This window comes from Dipodomys ordii, unplaced genomic scaffold (assembly GCF_000151885.1).
Source record: "Dipodomys ordii isolate 6190 unplaced genomic scaffold, Dord_2.0 Scaffold2, whole genome shotgun sequence".
Lineage (NCBI taxonomy): Eukaryota > Metazoa > Chordata > Mammalia > Rodentia > Heteromyidae > Dipodomys > Dipodomys ordii.
Window position 1 is genome coordinate 20,679,093 of NW_012267218.1, and position 11,729 is coordinate 20,690,821.

The 11,729-nt window shown below is 41.7% G+C and overlaps 1 protein-coding gene across 1 annotated transcript in view; it reads left to right on the plus strand.

The window, feature by feature from the left end:
* Positions 1–11,729, plus strand: part of Sptlc2 (serine palmitoyltransferase, long chain base subunit 2) — a 113,365-nt gene that overhangs the window by 77,878 nt on the left and 23,758 nt on the right. The window contains exon 10 of the mRNA XM_013017303.1: positions 2,141–2,276. Within this exon, the coding sequence (XP_012872757.1) occupies positions 2,141–2,276 (136 nt within the window). The remainder of the gene's footprint in view (positions 1–2,140; positions 2,277–11,729) is intronic.

Sequence of the window (11,729 nt, forward strand, 5' to 3'; positions counted from 1 at the left end):
TCTCTCTCCCTCTCTCTATCAATCTCTCCTCTCATTCACTCGCCCTCTCTCTATCCCCTACCTCAGTATTCTCAAATCTCAAATAATGAACACTTGGTGAGTTGAACTCAGAAGCTGGGAAGAGCAGCTCAATTGGCCATTGTGATATTTAATTTCATGTTTTTTACACCTCTTCCACTGGTCACTGGAATTAAATAAGGAACACAGCAGCATGGCATCTCAAGCCATTTGAAGGAGGAAAGTAAGCACGTTCACTGCATTCTGTCAGGTCCACCCTGGGAAGGTGAGGCAGACTCCTCCCTCCTCTTGGCTAAATCTCAGTCCAGTTTCTGCGTCAGGAGAGGTGACTGCTTCCAAGTGAGCCAGTTACCTACGTGACACAGGTATTGAACAGAGACTTATCCTCTTGTCGTGCTGAGATTAATGGCATGATTCAACATGATCCACTAGTTTGTTGTGATTGGGACTTCCTAAATTTTTGGTTAGGCTATGTTCAAATTGTGATCTATTTATTTCTGATTACTAACCATGATTATAGATGTGAGTCAATGTGAAACAGCACATCAGAGTTCTTTATCACACGTGGAAGACACGCAGTTTCCCAAGTGGCATACAAGTTTACAGACAGCAAAATAAGTCCTTAATTCTAGTCGAGACGTGTTTTTAATGTAAAACAAAATTACTTAGCAAAATAGCTGACTAATGTGATTATACTTTCAAACTTACCCTACATTTTAATAACAAATCACCTATATTAGACAATGATTAACCCTCATTACCTGTAATCATTTATTTTTAGCATATCTTCTAGAGGTAGGAAGAATTGGAGCACACACTATTAACTAAGGTGGTAGAATTGGAGAGGATCATAGTTCTGAATCAGTCTAGGAAGGAAAGGAAAGTATCACCCATATCATCCTACTAGGTAGGGATATTGGAATGTAATTATGATCCCTGCTTTTTAGGCTTGGTGCAAAAGATGCTACCCTATGAGTAATGTAAATTAAACAAGAAAGGATTGGTGGAGGGACTCCAGTGGTGGAGTATCTGTCTGGCAAACACAACATCAAAACTCAAATCAACTTCCTAAAGATAAAATAAGAAAAGGAAAGAAAGAAAAACTCACACTGAGCATGTGTTCAATGTAAAAATTTACACTAAATCATTGTAGTTATAATACCATCATATAATTCTAGGGGCAAATACATTTTGTGTCAAGGCTAAATGAGAAAATAACATACTATATACAAAGCTTTGGTAAAGCATAGGTCTGGCTTACAATGGTGAATGCTTAAGTTTGCATGTGCAGTGCTGTGCTGGGTTGTTAAGGTTTATGGAAGTCCATCATTTTATTTATTTATTTATTTTTATTTTTATTTTTATTTTTTTTAGATTTTATTTTATTTGTGAACATACTGTACAGAGGGGTTACAATTGCATGGGCAGGATAATGCGTACATTTCTTACCAAGCATTGCAGCCTCCTCCGAGACTCATCTCCAATTAACCACCAGAAAACAGGAAGTGGCAATGTGGCTCATTTATAGAGCACTAGCCTTGAGCAAAAAGCTCAGACAGTGCCTGGGCCCTGCTTTCACATAGTGTATATTAACTATCATGAAAAAAGCAAAGATTTTAAAAGGGAAATTTATGAAGCTAAAATGCCTTTTCCTCTGGCTTACATGTAGAAATATTCTGAGCATGAGCCGGGCACCGGTGCTCACGCCTGTAATCCTAGCTACTCAGGACCTGGCTGAGATCTGAAGAGGGCGGGGAAAGTCTGTGAAACTCTAATCTTCAATAAACCACCAGAAAACTGGGAGTGGTGCTGTGGCTCAAGTGGTAGAGCGCTCACCTTCAGCAGAAGAGCTGACGGACAGAGTTCAAGCACCACTACTGACAAAAAAAAAAAAAAAAAATAGTGCTGTCAGTAGCTAGAATGACTGAATTGAAAAACAAAAACATAAACCATGTTTACTTGTATTTGTATTCCGTTCAATTTACTATGGGAAAATAGTTTTTGTTGGAGGAGACAAAATGGAGGCCTGATTAGACAGAAAAGATAGAAGAGAGGTAGCAGTTACCTCTTTTCCTACACCTTTTTCTTTAGTATTTTGTTTTCTTTTCCCCCGATTTTCCAGGCAAAGAGTGTGTGCAGCAGTTAGCTGAGAACACGAGGTATTTCAGGAGACGCCTGAAGGAAATGGGCTTCATCATCTATGGAAATGAAGATTCCCCAGTGGTGCCTCTGATGCTCTACATGCCAGCCAAAATTGGGTGCGTTTAATTGTGGGTCACAGACTGGTCTCTCTTCAGAGACTGGTCTCTCTTCAGACTGGAGCACCTGTGGTATGAGACTTGGGCTTCAGTATTTTGCTAAGGAAAATTGACGTATCCTAGTTGTGTTGATCTTTGTTTGTTAGATAATTGGATTCCAAGTTGCAAAATATTAACTTGTTATTCTTCCATTAAACAAACATTTGAATTGAATGTACACTCTTTTAAGGGCTTGGGATAGCTCAGTGAACAAACTACACAAACCCCTATTTTTTTTTGTGGAGCTTACAGTTGGGGGACAAGAGTCAGATGAACAAATATGCATGGTATATAGAATGCCAGAAGGTGGAAAAATAGAGCAGGCTCTAGGATAGAAGGCATCTCATGGCGGGCAGGTAGCAAGCTGTGTGGAAGAGTGTATGAGGAAGGATGGATCTCCGCAAAGGGAGGAAGAGGCTCAGAAGCCAGCATTTGGCGACAGAGCATCTGTGCAAAGGCCACATGCAGGAACACATTACACTGGGGAGCTGAAGGGCCCTCTGCACCAGACGCTCTTGGATACTTACCAGGTGTGCTAATTATACCACAGCAGCTTTCTTGCTTTGTGCAAGGCTACATAAGGGAGAGCCTTGTCCTGGATATCTTCTAGTGGACTTAAGAAGTCTACTCATATAATGAAATCCAAAGACATTTGAAAACCAAATGAATTTTATATATATATATATATATATTATATATATATATATTATGTATATGCAGAACTGCCCAAGTTATAGAATAAAGGAATGATCATGTTTAAGTATAGCTTCAATAAGAAAAATGGTTCATTTTAAATTGGGGTTTTAATTTTGCTGAGGTTTTTTGTTTATCTTAGCTTGGCTTTTGTTGTTGTTTGTTGGTTTTGTGGCAAATCTTGTTATGTTTCTCAGGCTGGTCTCAATTTCCTGAGCTGAAGAGGTTCTTCTACCTCAGCCTCCCAAGCACTAAAAGTACATGCTTTTGGGTTTTTCTGTGTGTGGTTTTGTTTTGTTATTAAGAGACTGAATTCAGGACAAGTGTTCTACCAAATGAGCAACAGCCCAATCCAAGGCACTTCTTTTTTTCTTTGTTTTCTTTTTGCCAGTCCTGGGGCTTGAACTCAGGGCCTGATTGCTGTCCCTAAGCTGCTTTTGCTCATGGCTAGTACTCTACCACTTGAGGCACAGTGCCACTTCTGGCTTTTTCTTTTTCTTTTTTGGTCCGGTCGTGGGGCCTGAACTCTGGGCTTGGGCGCTGTCCCTCAGCTCTTCAGCTCAAGGCTAGTGCTCTACCACTTGAGCCACAGCGCCACTTCCGGCTTTTTTCTTTTGCTTATGTGGTGCTGAGGAATCGAACCCAGGGCCTCAGGCATGCAAGGCAAGTGCTCTACCACTGAGCCACCTTCCCAGCCCCCCATCTTATGTTTTTTTGTTCTGGAACAGCTTTGTGCAAGAGGAGAACTGTCATACAGAAATAAATAATGAATTAGGCTGTGTGTTCAAATATACATTTTATAACATTTAGAGGTTTCTTCAAGGAATTGGTTGAGGATATAGCTTATAATGATCAGTGTGAAAGGAAGTAGTTAGGACACATTCCCACACAAACCACATCCCTCCTGAATGGGGTATGCACATATGTCAGGAGCATGTTGCCCAAGTACATAGAACTCTATCCTCAACAGGAATTGAAGTGAAGGTAAGCCCTTATGGGTATTGCAGGACGTGGTTACATTTGAAAGATGAATGTGCTGCTTTTACTTAGAGTGGTTTTTTTTCTCCTTTTGGTGTATGAATGAATGGACCTTAGAGTTAAAAAACAGAAAAAAAAATGTTGTCTTTTCTCTTTTCCTCTAGTTTTACAAAAACACTGCTGTAGAAAACAAAGAATATATACCCATATGTTCCTGGGGTTTCTCCCCCAATCTGAAGGTAGAACAGTTAGTGTCCTTTTTGGTTGTTGTTTTTTGGTACGGGTTCTAGGGCTTGAACTCAGGGCTTAGGCATTATCCCTGAGCTTTTTTGTTCACAGCAAAGTCCTCTATCACTTGAGACACACCTCCCTCCACTTCTGCCTTTTTTGAATGGTTAATTAGAGATAAAAGTCTCACAGATTTTCCTGCCTGGACTTGCTTCAGATTCTGATCTTCAGATCTCAACTTCCTAAGTAGCTAGGATTATAGGTATGAGCTACGAGTGGTTGGCTAGAATAGGGTCTTAAGATATTTATTTATTTTTTGGTCTGTCATAGGGCTTGAACTCTGGGCGTAGGTGCTGTCCCTGAGCTCTTCAGCTCAAGGCCAGCACCCTACCACTTGAGCCACAGCGCCACTTTGGGCCTTTTCTGTTTATGTGGTGCTGAGAAATCCAACCCAGGGCCTCATGCATGGGAGGCAAGCATTCTACCACTGAGCCACCTTCCCAGCCCCTTAAGGTAATTTATAGCCTTGTTACATGAGTAAAATAACAAATATAGAAAATAAAATAATTTGATAAGCCAGTAGTGATAGCACACACTTGTGAAGCTGAAGTAGGAGGGTCCTGAGCTCAGGACCAGCCTGGTTTACTAGTGAGATCCTGCTATTTTGTTTGCTTGTTTTTTTTTTTTTTTTTTTTCTGTGCCAACCCTGGGGCTTGAACTCAGGGCCTGAGCACTGTCCTTGAGCCTCTCTGCTCAAGGCTAGCACTCTACTGCTTGAGCCACAGCACCACTTCTGGCTTGTTCTATGTATGTGGTACTGAGGAATGGAACCCAGGTCTTCATGCATGCTAGGCAAGCACTCTACCACCAAGCCACATTCCCAGCCTGAGATCTGTTTTTAAAAAAAATTAAATTATCTTGCATATGTACATATAAAATGGTAATGAGTTACTTTTGGTTTTTGCCAGTACTAGGTCTTAAACTAAGGGCCTCACTCTCTTACTTGGCTTTTTCACTTGACTGGCATCCTATCACTTGAGCTATTCCTCTAATTCCGATTTTTGCTGGCTAATTGGAGTTCATCTCATGATGTATCTGTTAGGAAAATGGAAAAGGAATAGGCCGGACTCAATTGTCAATGGACAAGGACTGTTTATTGAGGAATAGTGGGGGTACAGACCTTCCTGTGGGTTTGGAGGTGGTGCCAGGGACTGGATTTTGGGGTAGACTTACAGAGGGCTTAACAAGGCAGCAGAAAATAAAAAATGGATTATGGTCTCTTAGAGCCCAGGGTGATGTCCTTGGCCAGACCCACAGTGGAATGCTCCACCTGGTTTGGAGGGCTATTGTCTGTTGCCTGGGGACCAAGGATGATGGCCTTAGCTAGGCCCAGATTGGAACCTTCTCCTGGACAGGCATGTGGTCAAACCTCATGTGCACCTGGTATCTTGCTTTACCTGGGGGAAGAAGGTAGAAGTCAATCCTTCATATTTTATCTTCAGATACATTACAAAATTGGGCCAAGCTGGGTGCTGGTGGCTCACACCTATAATTCTAGCTATTCAGGAGGCTGAGACCTGAGGTTCATGGTTCAAAGCCAGCCCAGGCAGAAAGTCCATGAGACTCTTATCTCCAATAAACCACTTGGAAAACCGGAAGTGGTTCTGTGGCTCAAGTGGTGGAGTGCTTGCCTTGAGCTGAAGAGCTGAGGGACAGCGCCCAGGCCCAGAGATCAAGCCCCACGACCGACCAAAAAAAAATGCTGAGGCCAGGCCCCTGTAGTTCACACTTGTATTCCTAGCTACTCAGAAACCTGAGATCGGAGGATCACTGGAAGTGGCGCTGTGGCTCAAGTGGTGGAGTGCTTGCCTTGAGCTGTAGAGCTCAGGGACAGCGCCCAGGACCAGAGTTCAAGCCCATGACTGCCCCTCCACCCCTAAAAAAGATTGAGCCAAGAGGGGAGAGGCAAGTCCTTCAGTTGGGTTGGCTTGGAGCCTCAGTGCTCAAATCTCAGCTCCTGAGTAGCTAGGTTTATAGCTGTGAGCCACTGATGCCCAGCAGATAATGACTTTTGAAATAGGCATTCTGTTAAGTGCTTGTACATGCATTATGCATTATGTCATATTCTTAAAACTACCTATCTTCAATCTCATTTTGCAGATGAGGAAACTGGACTCAGAATTTGAATTGACCAAAACCAGAATACATTGGTAGTCTGATTTCAGAATGATAAATACTAGCAAAAGCCTCCCGTGGCGCTAAGAATGAAGCAGAAAAACAGTATAATTATTAGTCCCTCCTTCCCTTTCTCTTTCTCCTACTTTATATTACATTCAATTTGACTTCAGGTTTTAAAATTATGTTCCTGCATTTTTCAGTGCCTTAACCCATGCCTGTTAGTTGTCTTCAGAAAGGGAGGGAGGGCATCTACTTGTCTCCAGTACTCACACTTGCAAAGGTCTTTCGCTTCATGAGGATGATGCTTAGTTGGTGTGGTAGTGGAGATGGTCTCAGTTGGAGAATAAGGAAACTGGTTAAAGCTAGCTTCAGAAAAGTAGCATGGTTGTCAGTTATCAGAGGCTCACTCTTATAATTGTATCTACCTAGGAGGCTGAGATCTGAGGATAATGATTCAAAGGTAGCCTGTGCAGAAAAATTTGAGACTTACATACAATTAGCTAGCAGAAAAGGTGGACTGATTGCATGATTCAAGGGGTAGCATGCCAGCCATAATTTAAAACAAAACAAAAAATCCTGAAGCACCAGTTGCCAGTGGCTCACACCTATTATCCTAGCTACTCAGGCGACTTGAGATCTGAGGATTGCAGTTTGAAGCCAACCCAGGCAAGAAAGTCTTTGAAACTCTTACCTCCAGTTAACCACCAGAAAACTGGAAGTGGCACTGTGGCTCAAAGTACTAGCATGCTAGCCTTGAGCAAAAAAGCTCAGTGAAAACATCCAGGCCCTGAGTTCAATCCCCACACCCAACCAAAAAGAAAAAAAAAATGAGGAAGGTAAGGCAATAAGGAAAAAGATCAAGTCACCTACCCATGTCACATAGCTGCTAAGTGGTGGAGCCAGAATATTTACTCTAATGTTTGCAGCATAATATAGTTAATTGAGCTCTGTCATTTCAATCAGTTTGAGTACATACTAGGGTCTTCATTTTCTTCTGTGAGTCTATTCTAAATTTAACACTTAGTGTAATCCTGATTAAGATCATGTCAATCTTCTGTGTTAGATTCTCGGAGGGCTCCTATACCATATAGTCAGTTCAGACCCCAGAGACCCTGCTGATCTGACCACACTGACCTCCTCTATCCCTGTTTCAAGCTAGAGCTGCCAGTGTGCTTTCAGTTTCGGACCTCAGCACCTTGACTGATTGAGGTCTTCAGTGAAGCACCCCTTTGTTGTCTATCCCCCACAGTGGGATTAGGCCCTGTTCTGGCAGGAGACCTGGTGATAGTACTCACCGCAGTATATTCAGGACCAGTTCGGCATCTGTCACATAGCGGACATGCAGGGAGTGTTGAATACCACTGGCTCCTCACCACACAATTTCTCAGTGGATTTCCTGGGGAAAGTTGTGCCTTTGGAATAACCACTGTGATCCTGCCTCTCTGGCTCCTGTATATCCAGGAAACACATACTAAAATAAAAGAAACATTTTATAACTTAATGTTATATACAAGATCCTTGTTTTTTAATTAGCTTTATGCCAGAGGCATGGCTCAACAGTAAGACACAAGCTTAGCAAGTATAAGGCCCTGATTTCAAACCCCAAGACTGATCCCCAACATGAGTTTTATCTTAAAAGTTAAGAGCTTATTGAGGCTTTCTAAAGTCGAAATTCAATTTCTTTGGTATTTTTAAGTTTCTCTAAAAAAATGTTGGAGCTTATTCACAACTGTATTGCATTATTTCATTTACTGCTTATTTGGGAACCTACTTAATATAAACTTGTCATCTTTCTCAAAAATGAGCACTTCTAGCCAGGGGCCAATGACTCAGGCCTGGAACCCTAGCTACTCAGGAGGCTAAATCTGAGGATTGTGGTTTGAAGCCAGCTTGGGCAAAAAAATCCATGAGATTCTTATTTCCATTTAATCTCTAAAAAGCCAAAAATACAGCTGTGGCTGAAGTGGAGTGCTATCCTAGAACAAAAAAGGGATAGGGATAGTGCCCAGACCCTGAGTTCAAGCCCTAGTGTGTGACACACACACACACACACACACACACACACACACTCACACACACACCACTTCTGTTTTTTTTTCCCTTGAGACAGAATCTCACCATGTAGCACAGGCTGGCCTCAAACTCCTGTCCAAGTGCTGAGATTACAGGTATGCACTACCACAATACCCAGTTTGAGCATTTTGTCTTTAAGTGATATTATTGAATCTGATGAAACATTTTATTATATGGAATAAACAATATGAAATGAAAAGACTTATATGTTCTACTGAGACTTATACATGCTTGTATTTATCCGTAAGAGAAAGAAACAACAGAAGAGCTCAAAGTTCAGCTGGTTTTCTGTAGGGTTTGGAAAACCTCAAAGTGTTTTTTGTTACTTGATGTATCAAATCTTAAACCTTCACTTGCCTAGCCCTCTGCCCCTTTCTTGGAAGAAGTAAAAGTTATTTTTGGAAATCTGATTTCCTGAATAAGCAGAGTCAAGAATCCCAACAATTCTTACTATTAGAGGATATGCTTGCACATGTGAAGAATGTCTTGTTTACCTAAGGTTTACCCGCAAGTTCAGCCTTCCTAAACTATCTTCCTGCGTGACTTCCCTGCTCAGCTTCACCCTGTTATGGGGAGTTCAATGGGTGTTTTTCCTGAGCAGTGACCACATCATTCACATCTTCATATTCCAGTCATCTAGAGAGCAATTTCTTTTTAATAGAAAGTGTTTCAGGAGGCTGCACACACACACACACACACACGTTACTCACACAGAGTTGTTTAAGCTTTTACAATCTGAAGTTGACCCTTTTTTCAGTAGACATGAATCATTGGTTCTTGCTTTAGTACTACAAAGGTGTCCTTTTAACTTTTTCTTTGCTGATTACAATTTCAGTTATACTGTCCCACCGCTCCCCTGAAAGGCAGTCTGAACCAGTTACTAATGCTTTGTGCCAGCCTTCATCAGCCTCTCCCTCTTGGCAGAGTATACATAAGCAAAACTTACTAGTAAGATACCCCCGTCATTGTGAGAATGAAAGATGAACAGATAGGAAGTACATTTTTATGGCCAGTATTGTCTGATCTGTGCATCATTCATAAGATTGTTTTAAAAGAGAAAAGGGGAAAGAAAAGAAGAGCCAGCCCTTTGTATTTTCATTTCCTGCCTCAAGACAAGGGCTTTAAGTCTGAAGTGCTGTTTTTATAACACTTCCCCTGTCTTACAAGTTCTTGGAACACCCAGCACCAAAAACTTTCAAGTTTTTTCAGGTTTGTGTTAAGCAACAAAGAATAAGAGAAGAGTGCTTGAGCCCACAGCTGTAAGATTCAGTTGGTTCTGTTTGTTGCTTTCTTAAAATAAAAGGATAACTATTAAATTATAGTTGGCTATGTTCAGGAATATGAATAGAGAGATTAGTGTTAACCTCAATTCCAGGTGTGTGTGTGTGTGTGTGTGTGTGTGCATGTGTGTGTGTGTAAGAGCAAGCGAGCAAGAGACAGAGAGAGATTTTAGGTGATTTTCCAAGTGCTTACCTTTTTTATTTAATTTGTATTGCATTAGTGATATTTATACAGTAAACATTATAGTTCTTGAGTATACCATCACATGAACATATATCCCATCCAGACCACAGAGCAGAGTAGAACATTTCCAGTCTCCATAAGTTTTCCAGACTGCCTCTTCTCATTTTATTCTCCCTTGCAGGAGATAACCAGTAGTGTTTTTTCTTATTTTTCTTTTTTTTTTAACTGGAATTTGAACTCAGAGCCTTGTGCTTCCTAGGCAGGTGCTCTACCACTTAAGCCATGCTTTCAGCCCTTTGTAATTTCATTATTTTTCAAATAGGATCTTGGTTTTTGCCCAGATTGGCCTGGACTTCAGTCCCCCTGTTAGGCTTCCTATCCAGCTGGGATGATGACAGGGGTACCACTGTGCTCAGCTTTTTATTGGTTGACAGGTCTTTCTGCCCATGCTGACCTTAAACTGTGATCCTCCTGATGTCAGCTTGCCAAGTAGCTAGGGTTACAGGTTTGAACCAATACATAGATGATGCTGGAACAACTGGATCTTCACATGTGGAAGTATGAAATTATACTCCTGTCTTCTAGCATACATAAAATGTTATTGGCTGGTGTCAGTGGCTCACAATTGTAATCCTAGCTACTCTGAAGGCAGAGATCTGAGGATTGAGGTTTGAAGCCAGTTTGAGCAGGAAACTTTTTTTTTTGCCAGTCCTGGGTCTTGAACTCAGGGCCTGGTCACTATCCCTGAGCTCTTTTTGCTCAAGGCTAGCACTCTACCACTTTGAGTCACAGCACTACTTCCAGTTTGCTAGTGGTTAATTAGAGATAAGAGTCTAATGGAATTTCCTGCGAGGGCTGGCTTTGAACCACAATACTTAGAACTCAGCCTTCTAAGTAAGCTTGCAGGCATGAGCCACTGGCACCTGGCTGAAATTCTTACTTCCAGTTAACCACCAAAAAAAAATCCAGAAGTGGAGCTGTGAGTCAGTTGCTAGAGTGCTAACCATGAGCAAAAAAGCTCAGGGACAGAACCCAGGGCCCATCACCAAAATCGTCGTCGTCATCATCAAGGCCAGGCATGATGGCTCATGTTTGAAATCCTAGCTACTAGGGAGGTAGAGATTGTCAGGATTGGTTTGAGGCCAATTTAGGCAAAAAGTCAGGCCTCCCATTTCAACCAACAATCTGGCAGCTTGGCATGGTGGTGCACAGTAAGAAGATTGCAGTCGGGCTGGGAAGTTGGCTCGGTGGTAGAGTGCTTGCCTCGCATGCATGAGGCCCTGGGTTCGATTCCTCAGCACCACATAAGCAGAAAAATCTGGAAGTGGTACTGTGGCTCAAGTGGTAGAGTGCTAGCCTTGAGCTGAAGCGCCCAGGCCCAGAGTAAAGAAAAAAGAAGATTGCAGACAAGCTGTCCTAGGCAGAGGGAGGAAGGGAAAAATGAGTTACTGATATGATACGTAAAAGCATGATGCAGCTTAAGTTCAGCACAAAAAGAATTTGAAATTTTCTTAACCCAGGTTTACTTGTTCTTCTGAGAACATTTGAGATTTTCTACCATTTGTATTATTTACTGTAACATCAGTATAACTGCAGCAATTTGCTCACACCTGATTCCTCCTTCATATATGCCCAGGATGCTTACAGCTGAAAAAAGACTTGAGTTGTCCTCAGACCAGAATTAGCAATAGTGGGATTAATGCAGGATAATGCCAAGTTATGGTAGATAGACAGTAGCATCTATCAGGTTAAGACAGGTTAGTAGTTGACTGGGTAACATTTAGAGATGTGCTACTGAAG